We start from the raw sequence: 19881 nt of genomic DNA, 5'->3' as shown, positions 1-19881 counted from the left end.
TCCTATGCAACCGTCGCATCTTCCAGAAGAGGAAAATGTCTTCCGGAAGACGGAAGAATCATCCGGAAGAGGTGGGCGTCTTCCGTCTGGCAGATGTCTGTCAACTGTGACGTAGGCGGTAGTGACGTCACGCGAGCCGTCGCGAAAACTGAAGCGTCGTTTTATTTTGTTGTTCCAAAATTTGTCTCGAGCGTGAATCAAAGGATCCTGTTATAAAATAAACGAACGCGTGAAATCACAATTATATATTTCTTATTTAAAACGACGACGACTAAAAAAAAAATCTAAAAACAATGAGAAAGCACCCACGTGACGTCGCCGAACCGGAAACGTAGTCACGCGACGAACCCCCCCGGTGACGTCACGCAGCATAGCGGAAGTGACGTCAGCAACCGACCGGCCGCTTTCAATCGAGCTGATAAAATTCGATTTCTTTTACAAATTCCCACACCCCAGCCCCGCCACTCGAAGCCGCGCAAACAACTTCGCCTCTTCTCGGAGAAGCATCAGGGAACAAAAAAAAATATCCCCTCGCCAATCGTTAATAAATAAATAAATAATCGCCGCTCCACACTTCCCCCTCCCCCCGCCCCACAACGCCCCGCGCGCGCTGCCCCCGCCCCGCCCCGCCCGACTTGAACATGGCGGCCGTGCGCTGAGGAGGTTTTCGCGGCTCACATCTCGGTGGCTTTCTTCTGCTAAACCTCCCCGCGTCCTCGTCGTCGTCTTCTTCGTCGTCTTCTTCGTCGCCGTCGATCGTCGTCCCCCGCGCGGGTGGGTTTGTTTGCTGTTGCTGGTCTTCTTCTTGTTATTATTAACGAAACCGACTCGTCACAACGGCCGTCACTTCCCCCCGACAGCGCCAGCTGATTATAAAGTTCGTTCTCGCCGCCTGATTCACCGCTACGGGGCTGCTGGTGCTGCTGGTGGTGGTGGGTTTCTTCTTCTTCTTCGCCTGTGTGGCGAGATGTCTATGCTGACGAAGCCGGAGGAGGACACTCCTGAGGCGATGTCTTTGTCTCCCCGCGCGCGCGATGTCTCAAAAGTTTCTTGTTTCAAGAGGCCATTGTCGCGTTCGGCGTCGTCTTGTTGTCAAATGGTCACGATCTTTGCCGCCGTCGGAGGCGTGCGGACGAGGTTTGGTTGAGGCGGCGGCGACGACGCCTTCCCGAACCCCACTTGCTTTGCCTCACAGATTGGTGCCGTGATGTGAACCCGCAACTTTACCGGGCGTCGATGTTCGATTAATCGGGAGAGGGATACGCCATCGATATCGGTGCGCCAATGCGAGGTGCCACCGTCTTCAACGTGGTCACTCAGTTGCTGGATAAAAGGCCTCCCAGTTATTAGTCGTCGCCTTCTCACTGGTCTGCGGCTGCTAGGGTGTTAACCAGAACACATTACACCCGTTTTGGCCTCCCTGCATTGGCTTCCAGTTTCACTTAGAATACCGTTTAAAATCCTATTCTTAACTTACAAAACGGTGAACCATCTTGCCCCAGCCTACATCATTGACATCCTGTACCCATATGTCCCCTCAAAGTCAGTAATATCTGGGGATGCAGATCTTCTCTGCATTTTCAGGTCGAGGTTTCTGTCTATGGGTGACCAAGCTTTTTCCCGTGTAGCCCCCAGGCTACGGAACGCGCTTCCACAAGATATCAGGATCTCTGAGTACGTTGACATTTAAAAAATGCGCCTTAAAATCTATGTATATGCTTCTGCTAATTCAACTTTTAGTTAATTTACTAAATATTTTTTTTAAAATGTATTTTTTATGCGTAGTGTCTACTGCTGCTGTCCTGTACAGCGCTTTTATATCCTTGATGAAAAGCGCTCTATATATGTATTTATTATTAACAATCGTCAATGTCGGTTTTAATCGTTAACTTTACCGTGTTATTTATGTGCAGTTCCATTGTCGATCGACGGTTGGATGACGGCTTATCCACACCGTGTCGCTAATGGTTGTTGTGAATATTACGAACGTTATAAAGTGCAGCTTGCGTGACTACACCCTATACGGTAACGTTCAAATGTTAGCACGGTGAACTTTTCTTCTCGCAGATGTGCTAAGAAAATTAGTGTTAGGAACTGCTGGCCTTCAACCCTATCCCTCAAATCCTAGACCCTACCATATTAAACCCCGCCCTTAAACCATTTCCCTAAACTATAACGCTACCTCTAAAACTATGATCCCAACCGTAAGTTTTACGGTAAGCCATAACCCCTTAATCCTAAATCCACTTTTCGGTTAAATGACAACGTATGCCTCGAGTCATAATATTTAATCACTAACCCCTTAACCCGACACGAACACTGAAGAATACACAAATTAATATTTAAGCAACTGAGAGGTCCCTGATTGAACGGAAATGTAGCCTATGCTTGGACACAAATCTGCGGAGACAGTAGTTACTCTTTTAACAAGATCTATACATTGACCGGACGCGTTAACAATACGAGCTTGTAAACGTTAGGATGTCGGCACGCGAACTGTGTTACTGGGCATTGACGATGTGACACTGACATATTAACAATGTTCGCACAGAAACCAGACACAATATTTAGACCCCCCCCTACACTGTTATAAATTAATACTTTATTAACCAGTGTGTAATTATATAGACACATTACGTAAACATTGTTCACAGCTTTATGTGCATTGGCACCTCGTACATGGAAAACGGCACTTCATAGGGAAAATAATTATACAGTACCAGTGTGCCTAAAAAAATAGCGTTTTCAATCGGTGCATATTTCTGTTAACATTTGAATCGGTTACATATGAATCAGTCTTTGCCAGCCTTTGAGTGTTAGTACCAGTTCGATATACGTTTTGGCTTTTCTCCGGCAAGAAGCCAAACACAATCGATGGAATTATCCAAACGTCCCAAAGTAGCAGGACTCTCGTGAACATTTCTTGAGACTCAGCGAGGCTTTTACGGGATAAGCATATCTTGTTATTGCTATAATTACTACCGTCACGAGCATCTCCACCATCGTGACCACTCGCCACTCGCACTAGAATTAGAACATTTGCGTTATTATTACTGAAGGGTGGAGCAGTGGTGCAGCGGTCTCAGCTTTTGTGCTAAGAACTGGGATACCAGAGGGTTGTTCCTAGCCACAACTAAGTATGGTGAAGTATGGTCAAACAAGCCTCATGAGTGATGTGGTGTTTGTGAGCCATCTTCCAGCAGCAGTTTGACCTGAAATGGCTGTGAACTGGAATTCGCTTCAAAAACAGAACTTGAAAATCACTTGACCGTGTCTTTTGTCATCGGCACAGTGGGTTCCTTCAACTCTGTTAAGAGCTCATTGTTGTCCAAGGAGCGAACAAAACTGAGAAAATATCCATCGTGGAGATGAAAATCAACCACTGCAGGAGTTAGATAGATTGGTCCATCTCTTGAGGCTGAGCGAGATGGTGACAGCTTGGTGAGACCTCGATCTAGCAGTGGATAAATCATTGCTGATGATGGTAGAGTTGGTATTTGTTACCATTGGGCTAATGGAATGACACTCGGTTCAGTGTGCTGAACCGATTGCACTGAACCGAGGATATCAGCAGTGCTGGTTCTTGTTTTTTACACGCTTTTATTTAACTCTGTTGTATCCTCAAATCTTGTAACTCAATTTTAACACACTTCCCAGTGTTTTATCGACTGCAAACTTGGTATACTTATGTCATACTGATGACAATACTATATTCTTTCATTAAAAAACATATATTTTAAAACATTATTTTTTCTATGTTATGTTTCGGCTTGGGTCTAATTGTCCACGGTAAACTGACGTTGGCTGTAATTTACCACGTTCTCTTATATTATGGCAAGCTTCGGAGCCAATTCCTGGAGTCGTGGAGTTCTTCCATTACTAGTACGGTACATTTAATTAAAGTGTGTTTAAAAAAAAGTTTTTTAAAATATTACTTTTTGTTACACATCCATCATGTATAACCCTGAGAGAGACGAGGCCAGAGCTTGAACCCAGACACTCCACAACCCTGGCGCAGTGTCTCTTGCCACCTCATTACAAACTCCTGAGTTGCCCTATTTAATACTCTGTGCTCTCCCTCCACTCCCCTTCCTCTCTTCCTTCCACTTCAACAGGTTCCTTGCTCTCATCAAAACAAGCGAGCGAGCTATTGAGTTAACGAGTGAGAGCATGAACGAGTGAGCAAGTGCTTGAGCGCCTGAGCGATTAAGTGAGTTGGCAAGCGAGTGTCCGAGCGAGAGAACACGAGACCAGTTGAGCCACCGAGTGAACGCGCCAGCAAGCGAGCGCCGCCATGAGGGAGTACAAGGTGGTGGTGCTGGGGAGCGGCGGCGTGGGGAAGTCCGCGCTGACAGTGCAATTTGTGACGGGCACCTTCATCGAGAAGTACGACCCCACCATCGAGGATTTCTACCGTAAGGAGATCGAGGTGGACTCGTCGCCCTCCGTGCTGGAGATACTCGACACGGCCGGCACGGAGCAGTTCGCTTCCATGCGAGACCTCTACATCAAGAACGGCCAGGGCTTTATCCTCGTCTACAGCCTCGTCAACCAGCAGAGCTTCCAGGTGAGGGGGGCGGGGAGTATGAGATGGAGAGTGGTGCTGAAGATGGTGATGAGTAGTCAATGTGGTTTCGTGCGGTCTGTATGTTGATGAGTGGTGGAGGTTGGAAAGGTTGTGGAGGGAGGTGGTGCATGGTAGTGTGGTTTTGTCCATGGTGATGAGTGGTTGTCATGTTGAATGGGATTGTGGTGGTGAATGGGATTTTGATGGTGGTGATGAATTGCATTGCGGGGTGATGGTTAAGGCGTTGAGGGGGTGAAGGGGAGGTGAGAGATGTTGCAGTGGTTGGAAACGCGGTGGATTAGTTGCTGATGCATATTTTGTTGAACATGTTGGTCAGTGTGGTTATGGTGGTTAGCGTAGTGATCAAGGGGTGATGGTGTTTGGTGATGAGGGTGGCAGTGGCCTGCCTGTGGTCCATCCTAAGTTGAACCAGACTGTATTATGCGAGGAGCTCACAAATCCTCGAAGGTTCTGGACACAGATGCAATTGTTGGATCATATTACCCACATACCCAGCCACCGCATATCCAAGCAGCTCTTGTTTGCCCAGATAGAGGGTGCTAAACAGGCACGACATGAGTTAGGGAAGGGAGTGGCTAATGTGGTGTAAGATTTTGGGCATTTTAAGACAGCCAGCCCTCCAGCAATAACGGATGGGGGGGGAGTGATGCTCACAACGATCAGCGCAGCACTGGTAGCTAAAATGCAGCCAGTTGGCACAGTGGGGAGCACAAGTGGTTCATCTGACAGTCACCTCAGTCTGTTTTAATCTGTGTTTCTCCCGTGACCTGCCAGTGAGCCATTGACACTTCACGTGGCCTCAAAACGCACTTGGTGTGGCACATGGGTTGTGGTGACGTCACTGTCACTTAGTCGGAGTTGGTGGCTATTAACACAATTTTCATCAATGTAGTTCGAGAAGCCTTCCATGGCTGTATCAGTGAAGTTTCTATCTGGTACAGATACATTTGGAGGTTGATCGATGCCTGGGTGTGGTCAAGGGATGGTTCCCTACTGGTCATCCATTTTATGTACGCTGATGATTTGGTGTTTGCTGCTCACTCTGAGAAGGAGATGGAGGTTCTGCTGCTGAAACTGGAGCTTGCCACCTAAGAGTTGGGGTCTTACCGTAAGCCCCACCAAAACTAAACACCTGCCTGGGTATTTTGTATCATCCAATACTCCACCACCTCAACTCCCCATAAGTGATGGGACAGATGTGGCGAGAGTGGAGAAGTTTCTGTGGCAGCAGAGGTCTCGGTCAGGTGAGCGGCATTATCTTTTGGTCAGCTGCCTAAAACTGTGTGAAAGCTACCTGGTCTATCGTTCCACATGAAGCGCCAGGTCTTCTTGGCCACAGTCATGCTCTCCCTTCTTTTTACTTGCGAAACGTGGACCTCTCCAATGGAACATGTGCCTGTTTGAAACTTTCAGGCTGGCTTGCCTATGATCCATCCTAGGTTTAACCAGTGTGGTTTGTGTGAGGAGCTCACAAATCCTTGAAATATCTGGACACATTTTCATTCGTGAGCTCCGGCAGGCAAGGCTGTGTTGGCTGGGTCATGTAGCCCGCATTCCCAGCCCACCACATGCCCAGCCCACCGCATGCGCAAGCAGCATCAGATAGAGGGAGCTAAACGGGTGCGGTAGGGATTGGAGAAGAGATGGACTGATGCGGTACATGAGGATGTGGAGCTGAGTGTACCTGCAGAAGATTGGTACCAACGGTGTCAAGATTGCCCTCTATGGAGGAGGCTTATGAAGGATACTACTGGGCAGTTGGAGGCAGTCGCCCCCCAAGAACAATGGAGGGGAGGGCAGAGGAGCGATGCTTGCAACAACGAGCGGAGTGCCGGGCGGCTGAAATGCAGCAATTCGGCACAGTGGGTGGCACAGGTTGTGCATCTGCCAGTCATCTCAGTCGGTCAACCCATGGCACCTGGGTCTGTCCTGTGACCCCCTATCAGCGAGCCTTCAACACTTCATCTATCCTCGGAGTGCACCTAGCCTGGCACAAGCACCGTGGTTACGTCACCACCACTTAGTGGCGGATGGCGGCTCTTGTTGTTGGATGTGTCTACGCGTGCACATTAGTGCGTGTTAGTTGCATGTTTGTATGTGTTGTTGCATGTGATGTCGTAATCGTAGTGGTTGGTACACTGCGTTGGGTTTGAAGGGGAGCACAGGGGAGGGTTCTTCCAAGAGTCTGACTCAGATATCGCTCACAATCACTGGAAGAATCCGATGAGCTATGAAGTTCTTTTCACAGATGGCCAGTCGGGCGTGGATGACTGGCATTAGGCACGGCCGAGAATAAAACTTGGCAAGACTTGCATTGCACACCGCTAACCATTGTGCCACCCACTCCACACCGAATTATCGCTACTAACCGTGGTCTGAATCACGGTTCCACTACATTCGGCAGTCGTAAAAAGACCCTTGCGGGGGTGGTACCTGCTGGTGCTGTCGTCACGGTGGTGCAGGTGATGAGTAAGTGGAGTTCACAGGAATACCTGCCCAGGGCGTGGCGGGGCAGATGCACCGCGACTAAGAATTTACTGTTTGTGTTTTTCGGCAGGAAGTAATTACTCACCGTCTTGCTGATTTGAGGTCGGTGATGAAATAAATAAACACCAAACAGGAGTTGGAGGGGACATCACACCATAGTGGCAAGATGTTAACTACTTCACCTGATATACAGGAGATTGTGGGTTCGATCCCGACCATGATGATGCCTGTACGTTTGGTGTTTGCATGTTCTCCCTGTGGTCGTGTGGATTTTTCACCGGGTTCTCTGGTGTTTCCCTCCACGTTTAGAGTAATTGGCTGCTATACATTTCCACATGATAAGCCACTTCTTTGAGCTATCATTTGTGACTAGGTCGCTTCTAAGAAAGCTACATAGCTCGGTGAGCCTTACCCGGTGAAACAAAATAGTTCAGTTGAGTTAAAACATTTGTATTCAGATTTACATTGTGGTTCACCCTTACAGCAGTTGAATTTCCATACTGATAAATATAGAAATGCACCCGACTTCGACAGGACTCGGAAGCTAAGCGGGGTTAGGTCTGTATGGCGATTGGATGGGTGACCACCGTGCACAAACAGGTTGCCATCGGTGGCTGAGGGGTTCTGTTAGCTGGGGGTCGGCAGAGGACAGGACACGATAGGCACAGTCAGAGGGCAGTGCAGGGAAATCCACGGTTGTACTGTTATTAGATTGTCCAACGTCTATGCTGTGGCTGCTGCCAGGCTTTATGGTCGGCAGCAGAGAACGCTGCAGGGCAATAATGTGTCAAGCTGTACTATGCTCCGACGTCTGTTCTCCCAAGCTACACCGATGCGCGTTTACTGGCGTGGTGAAGTATCGTCCTGGAGAGGCCTTCATCATCCATCAGTGGATTGTCAAGAGCGGCCCTCCATGCCTGAGCGCATGTTTATTGATGTATAATTTGATTTTGAAAAGCAATGTGCCAAGGTGCCTTTGAAATAACGTTTTCAATCGGTTTATCGCTTGATGTTATGTGTGGACCAGAAGCATGGACATTGACAAATTTAAATTTAACGAATTGCTGTAAAGTGTGCAGTGAAGCACGGAGATTTGAATGCTGTGAGTTGCACTGAGAGACGGAAAAGGAACACGTGGATTAGAGAATACACGCAAGTTGGAGATGTCTTGACTGAATGGTGCTTTTGCACAGTACGCAGGCAATTGTACTAATTGAAGGTGCGGGGGAAGAACAGCAACAAACTAAACGCAAAGCAGTTATAAAGAAATAATTTTTTAATCGAGATTTTAAAGTACAATGCTCTAGTGGCTTCCGAATACTGGTAGTAACCTCCTGGTTCCACCAGCCCACAGGGGATTGTTCTGTCCATCCGTCGTGCATCCAAAAATGGGAGGGGTGGGGCTAGGTGGAGAGGGGCTGGGTAGGGAGGGGCTGGGTGGGGAGGGAGGGTGGGGAGGGGTTGGGTGAGGCTGGGTGGGAGGGGTGGGGCTGGTCACCCCGTGGTGCCCTTATAAAACTTAACATTTAACCTACTCACGCCGGCTTGTGCCCGCCCTCACGGTCGGGCATATTTGCGGAATACACCACGCCTCCGTTGACCCTGGCCATTGACCGAGCAACCCAACGTTACTACCAGCTCCCTCCGCAGGAATGTGTTATTGGAACGAGGAGCATTCCAGATGGCTGCAGAAGTGCATCTGAAAGCACGCGATGCGGTGATCGTCTTTGTTCGATGGGGAGCCAAAAGCTGCTGGAGTTCCGTGAGCTGGTGTATTCTCCTTGACAAGATCAGCGAGATATTGCTCTTCATTTGTGGCAAGCACTTTGTGTGTAATGAGTGTGTCCTTAAGAGCCGCAAGTTGGCTTGAGCAGGGCACGTTGCTAGAAAGGACGATGCCTGATGGCCGAGACTAACGATGGAGTGGCAGCTAAATGAGGTAACGTGCCTGTGAACAGCATCCACTGCATGGAGGGATCAAATCGGCTCATATGCAGTAGATTCATTGTGTTTCATCACGGGACTGCGATGGAGGCCTTTTCATCCAGCGGTGGATAGATAATACCTGCTGAGGATGAAGAGAGATTCACGCTGCTCATGGACTGCGGAGATTCCATTACTCTATGTTCTACAACGACCACAAGGGCAAAACAAAAATAATTTACTTGTGACCTCAGATTTGATAGCTTGTCAAATGGTGCAGGGGGTGAATCGTTAATCCCCGTCTTCCTCACCCTCCCTCGACTTCTGTTTCCTCCCACTTCTCCCACCTCCTTTCTCACCACTTCCCTTCCCTCTATACATCTCCTCCTCCCCCCCTCTCTTTACATCTTCCTCTTTACCCATCTCCCACCTTCATCTCTTCCATATTTTCATCTCCCGCGTCCCTCCCATCCCCCACCTCACCCCACCCTAACAATTCACTCCCTTGCTATCTCTCCCTCTTATCCAACGACATCTTCCATTCATCTCCCTTACCTCCCCACCTCTTCCATTCATCTCCCTTACCTCCCCACCTCTCCTGCTCCCTCTTATTCTTTACCTTTCCCCTCACTCTGTCATCTTCCTTCTGCCCCCACTTTCCCTCTACTTCGCCTTCACCCCACCTCCCTCCTGTCCTTCCCTCTTCGTTTCTGTTCCTCTTTATCTTCCCGCCTCTCTCTCTCCTCTCCTCCCCTCTCCACCTCCCCCCTCGCGTCCGTCCCCAGGACATCCGCCCGATGCGGGAGCAGATAACGCGCGTGAAGCGCTACGAGAAGGTCCCCATCATCCTGGTGGGGAACAAGGTGGACCTGGAGGGCGAGCGCGAGGTGGCCTACGGCGAGGGCCGCGCGCTGGCCGACGAGTGGGGCTGCCCCTTCATGGAGACGTCGGCCAAGCGCAAGGCCACGGTGGACGACCTCTTCGCCGAGATCGTGCGGCAGATGAACTACGCGGCGCAGCCCGACGCCGGGCAGGCTTGCTGCGCTTCCTGCGTGCTGCAGTGACGGACGGGACCCCGCGCACAGGTGGGAGGGGAGCGGAGAGGAGAAAATTACAAGGGAGGGGAGAGTTGACAATTGGAGGGGTGGTGAGAGAGGTGGGTGGGTGAGGGATGGGAAGGGTACAGAGGGGAGGTGTGGGAGGTGGAAGGATGGGAAGGGTCGACAATGATGGGAGGAGGGAGGGATGGGAAGGGTCGAGAATGAGAGGGGGAGGTGAGAGGTGGTCTGGATGAGAAGAGTAGATGATGAGAGGGGAGGTGGGAGGGCAGGAAGGGATGGCAAGGGTGGAGAATGAGAGGGGAGATGGGAAGAGGAAATGGGAAGTGACGGGAGGTGAGAGGAAGTGGGGTGACGGATGTGCAAGAGAGATGTGAGAGGAGGTGCGGGGAAGGGGTCGGGAAACAAGGCATGGAGAGAGGTGGAGATGTGAGGTCAGGAGAGGCTGTGGGTCTGCTGCGCTTCAGTGATGGATCACAGTGAGGGGATTGAATGTGGAGGGGTAAGGAGGGCAGGGGAGGAGCGTGGGATGAATAGTGGAAAAGCGAGAAACGTGAGGTGGGAGCTCGTGAGGTGATGTAAGGTGACTGTTGTGGATGAGAGAAGAATTGAGGGGGAGGTGGGAGGGGGGAAGGAGTGGAAGAAAGTGCAGGGGAGGTGATGAGAGGAGAGAGCAGGGGGGAGGGGGTGATGGGAGATAAGGGGAATGAATGGGGAGAGGATGGGAGGGGTTATGGTTTGTCGGGTTCAGGGAGAAGAAGGGATGTGAGGCATGAGGAGGGGGGGATGGGAGGCATGTCCATCTAACGCAGTGGTCTGCAACCTGCGGCTCCAGAGCTGAATGGTGCTCTAGAAGAACGGCTTCGTGATGTTATTTAGCAGGGACCACGTCTCGGATTCACATGCATTCCTGCTCTAGAAATATTGTTTTTTTAAAATCCAAAATTCGAAAAAAAAGCTGTTATCGCCCACCCCTGCTCTAACGGAGCAGGGGTGGGCGATAGAGGCGGGGGGCGTCGGCCGCAGCAGGATGCCCGTGTCTGGGTTGGGCACGTATCATGGAGCCTCTTAGCTACCCTCTCTCCAATCTCTTGACCAATACATAGACCACCCCTCCCCCCACAACTGCGAGCGTAGACTCAGCCACAGAAAACAACAGGGGAGTGAGGGGAGGCGTGTGGAGGAGAGGAGGGGACGGGAGTTGGCATGAGGGAGGGAGCATGATAGCTTGGTGAGCAGTTGTAACTAGGTTATAGTTTGCTTTGTTCCTTTTTTTAACATATTAATGGTAAACTCAGGTTGCTGAACAAATACATTATACGGTCGCACTCATTTTACACAAAGTGCTTGTCACAAATGAACCACAATACCTTGCTGATCTCATCAAGGAGCATAAAATATCACGTGAACTCCGGTCATCCTCCCAGTGGCTTTTGGCTGTCTGGAATACTCTTCCTTAGGATATTCGGAAGCCACTGCAGCTACGCACTTTTAAATCTAGATTGGATACTAATTTCTTTCACTGCTTTTTGTGTTTAGTTTGTTGTCCTTCCTCCGCACGGTTTGCTACGTGCGGTGCCCAGGAAGTTCAACATACTTACATTTTGTGATGCATTGAGTATTTCTTCACCTTTGCTTGTAAACAAACCCAGTCATCCCCTTTATGAGCCCTTGTTTACCGTGTGTTTCAGACTTCCTGCCAACAAAGTTTCGTGGCAAAACGGAGGACGGAGAAATTTACACGGATTAAGCTTCACGAATTTTTTGTTGTTTTTTTAAATTACGATTTTAATTACCATTATCGTTCTTAAGTTTGTAAGTAAACTAGTTTGTTCCCATGTGAAAGCGTATTGTCCGAAATATACATCTCATCAACAAGAAATGCAAGTGAAGCGAGGGTGGTGGGGCGAGCCAGCCTTCCCTTCCACTCTCTCCGGAGCTGCACAATGGAACATTCCGCGTGTGGAGCGGACCCCGAGAAGTTGGGCCGCGCCACTTGCGAAGGAGGGGCGGGGGGGGGGAGCCACCAGCGCCGCTGCTGGCGAAGAGGATTAGAACTTTAACTACAGATTGTAAACAACGCAACTTGCTTCTCACGGGGTGGCAACGGGATGGAGAATTGAACCCACGTTTTGGAATGCGAGGGGTCTGTGTCACAACAACAGCAACGGAGACAAGAGAAACACAGTAACTTTTTAAAACACGGACATCTTTTCGTTTTAATTTCGTCGCACGCCGCGAAAGACGCCGGCGATACGAAACCGTGCACAACTTTTGCCAAAAAAAAACCGGCGCCATCTCGGGAACTCGTGAAGGCAACGGTGGTGGTGGCGGCGGCGGCGGAGGCAAGTAGTGAGAAACAAAAAGGAAACTGGAGACGGCGACGGAGTGAGGAGACGGAGCGAGGAGACGGAGCGTTCTTTTTTAACGCTTGCACGGAGACACGGAGACGGAGGGCGACGTAGAGAGGGGAGCGGAGGTGTTCTACTTTATCATTTGATTTGTTTTTATGTTGCGAGAGACGATCGTGCGGAGGATTTAACCTGGGCGTGCGCCTCGCGTGAGGGATATGAGTTTTATTTTGAATTTATTTTCCCCGCACCTGCCGTGATTTTATTGTAATATCTGTGGGATGTGGCTGGGGGTCGCGGGGGAGGGAAAGGAGAAAATTTGAGTGGAGATGAAATTTTAAAAATTCATACGAGTGGCGTACAGTGTTAACGCGTGTGTGTGCGTGCGTCTTGCCCGCGTGTACATGCACAGACGAGGCGGCCGCGCGTGATGCCGGCCGCACCACCACCCCTCCCTCATGCGCCGTTCTGGCGTTCATCGGTGCTCGCCAACAGCACTTCGCCCCCCAGCAGCAGCAGCCTGTTTTAGGCTGCATGGGGGAGGTCTTTGTACGTGCACGGTACCTCTATCCAGGTGCATTGTGTGCACGCGTGCACGTATTTGTACCATTGTACGCGCGTGTACGTATGCATTAATGTGAGATGTGTGTCCATACACGCGTGTGCATTTACGTCAATTAGCATTTGTGCGCGCCTGTGTTTGTGCGCGCGCACACATGTACTCGTTTGTTTGAAGGCATATGCATGCATGCAGAGGTATGTTAATGTGTGTATACATGTGTACATGCCTACAGATATGTTTGTATATGTGTACATGTATATAAACTTACCTTCATACCCGTATGCATGCATATATGTGTTGATATATTAGTGGTTACTTAATCAGCCCCGCAATTAGATGCAGTGCTACAATTCGGGGTTAGTGATTCGATTTCAAGAATCTTCCTTTTTCCAAAATTGAGGTGAATGATAGTGCCTCTCGTGGCTGCGGGGGTGACGTTGAACCCATTGCATACAACGTGTGTGATTCGGTGCATGTATCAAGAGCTTGGAAACCAATATTGATGCATCATACCACCACTAATATATACTGTATGAGATTACAAACAATGTCAATAAGTACACGCTTGTACGTACGCACGCGTGTATGAACACAATGTGAGTATACTTGGACATGCGTGTCTGCAGCACATGCACGCGTGCGTGTGTGCGTGTGAACATATGTACATACACAAAAGACACGTACACATTGTACATAGTTTTATAAATCGACATCACATCGGAACGGGCCACCCCGGTGTGACAGTTTTCGTGTTAATCGATGCGAGTCGGCAGGATCGTCACATCGCAGGAGCGTGAGACTGCGGTGGCTTGGCACGGCCTTCATCCAGCAGCATTATTGATCACGGCTGACGGTGCATGCATATCTCGCGATGAAGGCGCCGGGAGGAAGAGGAGGAACTGATAATGATTGTCGTCCCCCCCTCCCCCTCAGTGCAGCCGTGTGCACAGAGATCTGTTGATTCTAGCGACTTTTCCAATCGAAAGAGATCCGTTAATCCGTCACCTCCATTCACTTTCACAGAGATGTTGATGCAGGTGATTTTCATTTGTTTTTTTAATAGAGATCTTATTTTAAGTTAACTCGATTCACTTAAATCGATCTCCATTTAGTGATAGTATTCGAGTGTCTTGTTTGCTCTTTTATAAGAGGAATCATGTCTGTGGCGTCAATGTTACTGTCGTGCATATTCACAAAAGCATTGTTGTGGAAGTAACTCCGTTGAATTTACAAGCCTCTTGATTGATTACTGAGATCTTTATGAAAGTTTAGAGCCACTACGTAAAAAGAAAATATATGAAAGTGAAGGGACTTTGGTTTGTACAGTATAACGGATCTCTTTTAAAAGTGTTAGTAAACCTCCTTACAGATCCTAGAAAATGAATTTCTGTCACTTTTGAAAGTGAATACTTTGCCGTAGATCTCCCGTGTCACGAATGGCTTTTCCAGATCTCTCTGGAAGTGAACGGAGATGTTGTCGATGCCATATTTCGCAGTTTTGCCACTTTTTCTCGGCGCCTTGGGCAGCCAAGTCCAGGCCTTAGACAGCTCAGGGGGCGGGGGATGTCAGCCAGCCTGGCCTCGCCTCTAACCACGATCCCTCTCCGCTGGTCACCGATCACCTCTGCGCACTCGTGCAGGCGAGACCCATCATCTCACTCATTTGGGGGGAGGGGGGTGGGGTCTACTAATTCAATACAATTTTGAAACTATGAAAATTTCTACGGAGACGGATGACCTTCGACGGCTACATTTTGTTGGCCGATTGCTGGAAAGGAGGGGGTTTATTTTGGCGTTGGGTGGGTGGTGAAGTTTACCGGCTCAAGACGAATTTAGATGGCGATCTGGCATCGAGGCCACGGTCGGTGGTGGTGACCGCTGACCCGCGTGCTTGCACACTAGAGATGTCACTATTTTTTTAGTCGAGCGGAGACTTGAGGCCAAAGGGGGGGTGGGTGGGTGGGTGGGTTGGGGGAGTGCCGACGTTTGCCGCTCATTTTCACGGGGGTTCACTGCCGTTTCGAGTCGATCATCGGAATGAGTATTATTCATGCTGGAGGAATCTGATGAGCTATTACGAAGCCCTCTGTCCCCACGTATGTCCAGCATCATTGCCGCAGACACCATCAGGCAGTGGGAGAGCGAGGGGGGTCAGCGGGCTGTAATTGCTCGGCGAGCGGTCAAATCCAACGTCGCACGATTTTGATGTTTTTATTTTATATTTTAGCAAAGAAAAGAACTAAAAAAATTAAACTTGTTTTTAAATTAATTTTTGCCTCTGTGTGTGGCAAATCCCATTGTACAAAGAAGCACCTGCGAGAACTCACAGGCCGGGTGCGGATTATTTTCCTGCCGACACGACGAGCTTGGTGAATCGCGAAGGCAACATCTTGGTTATTGATTACATTGCTGCAGTTTTATTTGGTTCTCGGGCAATGCCGCGCAAGGAGGGGCGGGAATAAAAACTAAAATTCGCTGATTGTTTGTAATGGACGGTCGTGTTTGTTGGCATGCGATGAGAAGACTTTGCGACCGCAGCTCCAATTAGTTGGTGTTCATCCTTCACAATAATAAGCAGTGTTCATGGTGGTTCAGGCGTGCTCTCCAAAGATCCCCTGAAATGTACATTTTTGTTTCGTTTACAGATTTGCTCCACCCCCCCTGCCCCCCTCTTTGTTTACACAAGAAAGCATTGTCGAAGTCGAGTCTCCAGACTCAAAATTTACAGGAGGATCTTGACACCCGTGCGTGGTTTTATAACTGGACCGCAACAGCTTCGAGTTGTGTGTAAGATTGTCGCAACGCCGGCTATATCCGCTCCTGCTCCAGGCAGAGCCCTGCAATCTCCCCCCCCCCCCCCGTATCGGTCGCTTCCGTCGCACGCAACGATGCGCTTCACCAAACCCGCACCTTGTCCCACGTCGCTCATTGCGAGTCGTGGCCCGCAAAGTCGGGGGTGTCGATGGCAACGGTCGCGAAGTATTTGGAGCCGTTGCGGCTTGGAATTAGGGAACTGAAAGCAGTACAACACAGCGGTTTTTATACTTTATTGCATTTGTAAACTAAACCATTATTTTACCAGGTAAGGCCCACTGAGCTGTTTATAGCTCTTTCAGAGATGACCTGGCTGTCACAAATGATCGCCCAACGAAGTGGCTTATCACCACGTGGAAGTTTATAGCAGCCAAATACTCTAAACGCATGTTGATTCTAATTGTGGAGAGGAAAAACTGGAGGACCTGGATGAGAAAAAAAAATCCACGCGACCACGGGGGAGAACACGCGCACTCCAAATATACAGCAGGCGTCGGGGTTGTGATCGAACGCACGACCTCCTGTTTACCAGGCGCGAGGTAGTTCTCTTGCCACCGTGGCGCCCTCTTCATCTTGGAGTGCACAGCGGGTTTTCGTTTGAAAGAGCATCGACAGACATTGTTGCCAAGGGTCCCGTGTCAAGATGTGGCCAATGCCCGTGACTTTACCGAAAAAACCTAAGAATATGAATCCTTGCAGTCACGAAAGCTTCAAATCTAGAATTCACACAAGTGGTGTGGTTTTACGCCCTGCCCACAGTTCACTGGTAGATTTGCCCAACGGGAAACGACGATGCGGATGTCTAATCACATCCGCTGCTGTCGCCACAGCCTCTTTGGGAGCCAAGTGGTTCGTGTGTGAGATTTGGGCAAAAACAAATCAAATGTCATCCCGTGCGCGTGTGTAGGCAGCCGCGCGCGTGACCGTGCCGAAACCAGTCACTGTTTCCACCCCCCCCCCCCTATCAAAGTACGGTAGGCTTGCCACCTTTGCTGGTTTTGCCAGGATTTTCTCTTTTGAAGTAGTTGTCCAGGGGTAAATCTTATAAGTCTTTCCCAGGACATAAGTCCAGTTTTTTTGTTCCATTTTCTGATTAGACACCACTCAAGACAGTACCTTTGCATGTCGGTCTCCCTCAACCGGTATTGTGAGATTATTCCCACCGTATACATCTTGGCTTTTTGTACCCCAGAGGTGGCAACCCAACATTCAGTCCCCCCCCTCCCCTGCTTCCCCGCATCTCGGTGGCCTCAATTCTGTGACCGAATAGCGGGTTCCATCGTGGCCCTGATTGCATTTTTTTTGCTCGATTTCCGTTCTCTATGCGTCGTTGCCTGAACCAAAATCGTTGGACTTTTATCTTTGCGCTAACTATTGCATTTCTTTTTTTACTGTATATGTGGGATCGTCGTGGTTGTTGATTTGTGCTAAAAAAAAACTAAACGAAAAAAACATTTTGACTTTGCGATAAAAGCATGCTCCTGATTTGTCTGTATACTTTTCCACATTTAGATATTTTTTTATTTCTTAACGGTTGACCCCCAAAAAAACCCAGCACTCAATGTACCCACTCAGCCATGCCCAAAGACCCCTAGGGTCACCGACTTTCTCACCACTGCTGTTGTGATTGGCTGGCAAAGGGTTTTTGTTGTCGTGCCCTTCCCTGCCATCCGGCCACTCGTAACAGGCCATGCCTATACACAGCAGAGGGGCCCCTGTGTTTTCGATCTGGTGCGGATTGTTACCCTGGACCCGCCAATTCTAAGAGACAAAATGAGTGTTCCATCAAATCCTAGTCCGTACTTGAAAGCGTAGGTGGCTGAATTGTTGCACCCTTTAAATAAATAGAGGGTGCACCATGTACAAGTTTAAACCCCCCAAAACAAAAATTGTGGCATCCTGAAGCCAATGGTGGAAATTCCACAGTCCCATGGATTGAGCCGGTCTCTTTGAATAAGTGGTTGGTACCCGTTTTACCTAAGCCGGTATGATTGGTGGAGTTGACTGGCAGCCATCGTTTAATCACGCGGGCTTCCCGTTGTGAGCTGAACGTTAACCACGGCCCCAGCCAGCAGGATGAAGTAGCGAGTGGTAGTACAGTTTAACACGCAGACTTTCACGACCAATATCCATAATAAAGTATTTTTTTGGGTTAGATCTTTAAATACTAATGTATCATAATTGGTTCTTTACCCTTCTATCTGGCAACAAAACTGACACCTTTTTGCAAGGAGTCATGTTTGCATAGACCGCAATACCTGCAGTCATAATACAAACAAAAGAACATAACTCTGATAATGTGCACTGTCCTTGAAGTTGATTGGTCCACACCCGAGACAGCTTTCCTTCGAGCCTAGTCTCATATGGGTTGGACCAGATGACGCCAAAATGCGCCTTTTGGCGTCATCTGGTCCAACCCATATGAGACTAGGCTCGAAGGAAAGCTGTCTCGGGTGTGGACCAATCAACTTCAAGGACAGTGCACATTATCAGAGTTATGTTCTTTTGTTTGTATTATGACTGCAGGTATTGCGGTCTATGCAAACATGACTCCTTGCAAAAAGGTGTCAGTTTTGTTGCCAGATAGAAGGGTAAAGAACCAATTATCATATTTTTACTGGCAAATGAGGTCCCCATAGTACTAATGTATCGTTAACATTCCACCACACAACAGAATCCGGCAAATTGCCCGACGAAGCTGCTTATAATTATTAGCGAAACGTCGTACTCAAGTTGTAATTTCGTTTTACTCAACAACACCGGTATGCTGAAGTAGTGACTGATAGGCATGTTTTGTTTACGTATTTTATACCTACGTGACTTTACCGAAAGAACCAAAGAGTACACATTACTAATTGGCTGTGTCGGGTGGTGGCGGGTTAACGACACGTTTATATTCATGCGATCTAACCCAAAAAAAACCTTCATTATGGATCAAGTATTATACAGGAACTCGTGTTTACCAATTCACGTAAATTTGTCGCACCTCGGTGGCGTTACAATGGTTTCAAAATGGCCACCCTCACATACTTGAGGATGATTCAAACCTATTATGGCTTCTCGAAGACATGAAGAGTTTCAAATTCAGTTTTTTTTCCAGACTAAAGACCATTTGATTAAAATCTATTTAGTAATTTGATAAATAAGGGTGCACATAATTTTTTCAAGTGAAATCAATGCATTTAGGATGTAATACAGTTTTTTGTAGGCAAAATGAACTACACGTGCTAAATTCCATCCAATCACCGGCAGCTGTCGTGAGGAAGATGCCGGACACTTGCATCACGGAAGATGGCATGCATTTCATCCAATCACAGGCAGCTGTGATGAGGAAGATGGCATGCATTTCATCCAATCACAGGCAGCTGTAATGGGGAAGATGGCATGCATTTCATCCAATTACAGGCAGCTGCGATGAGGAAGATGACGGACACTTGCATCACGGAAGATGGCATGCATTTCATCCAATCACAGGCAGCTGTAATGGGGAAGATGGCATGCATTGCATCCAATTACAGGCAGCTGTGATGAGGAAGATGACGGACACTTGCATCACGGAAGATGGCATGCATTTCATCCAATCACAGGCAGCTGTGATGAGGAAGATGGCATGCATTTCATCCAATCACAGGCAGCTGTAATGGGGAAGATGGCATGCATTTCATCCAATTACAGGCAGCTGTGATGAGGAAGATGACGGACACTTGCATCACGGAAAATGGCATGCATTTCATCCAATCACAGACGGCTGTGATCGGGAAACCGCATTGTACAAGTTCGCCAGTAATTATGGCCGTGGAGAAGAGAATCAAATTTCGTTTTGAAAAAACGGAAAGTTACTCAACTTGCACGTATATAATAAGAAAAAAAATCCAGGAAAACTTAGATTTGAACAAATAGAGTTATATCTCGTGCTTCTTAAGTGAGGCCCAGTGAGTTCTGGAATCAAATTGAGCGCCCGAGTTTGGGTTTCTCCTTTTTTTTAAACGATTAAATGTACCGCCGTAGTAATTATTTTATACATGTAGTTTACATTATTTCCTGAGGTATTAAAGCGTTTTTGAACACTGGTGCAGACCCCATTTTGGGTCCGACTTG

General features: G+C 48.5%; 1 protein-coding gene across 3 annotated transcripts; it reads left to right on the top strand.

The window, feature by feature from the left end:
* Positions 1-595: 595 nt before the first annotated feature.
* Positions 596-15449, top strand: LOC133340584 (ras-related protein Rap-2b). Of its 3 annotated transcripts, none has more exons than XM_061548936.1 (4): positions 596-774; positions 4116-4567; positions 9784-10083; positions 11748-15449. In XM_061548936.1, the coding sequence occupies exons 2-3, from the start codon at positions 4295-4297 to the stop codon at positions 10060-10062; spliced, it is 552 nt and encodes a 183-aa protein (XP_061404920.1). In that variant the 5' UTR covers positions 596-774; positions 4116-4294; the 3' UTR covers positions 10063-10083; positions 11748-15449. The 3 variants fall into 3 exon arrangements, with proteins under 3 accessions (XP_061404920.1, XP_061404937.1, XP_061404928.1); XM_061548953.1 differs by lacking the exon at positions 596-774 and adding an exon at positions 915-932; XM_061548944.1 differs by lacking the exon at positions 596-774 and adding an exon at positions 1655-1674.
* Positions 15450-19881: the final 4432 nt, after the last annotated feature.

This window comes from Lethenteron reissneri, chromosome 2 (genome assembly GCF_015708825.2).
Source record: "Lethenteron reissneri isolate LAM-NWPU_2019-01 chromosome 2, ASM1570882v1, whole genome shotgun sequence".
In the NCBI taxonomy this organism is placed as follows: Eukaryota; Metazoa; Chordata; class Hyperoartia; order Petromyzontiformes; family Petromyzontidae; genus Lethenteron; species Lethenteron reissneri.
The sequence above is the reverse complement of the archived record's forward strand: the minus strand, read 5'-3'. Positions and strand labels throughout refer to the sequence as shown.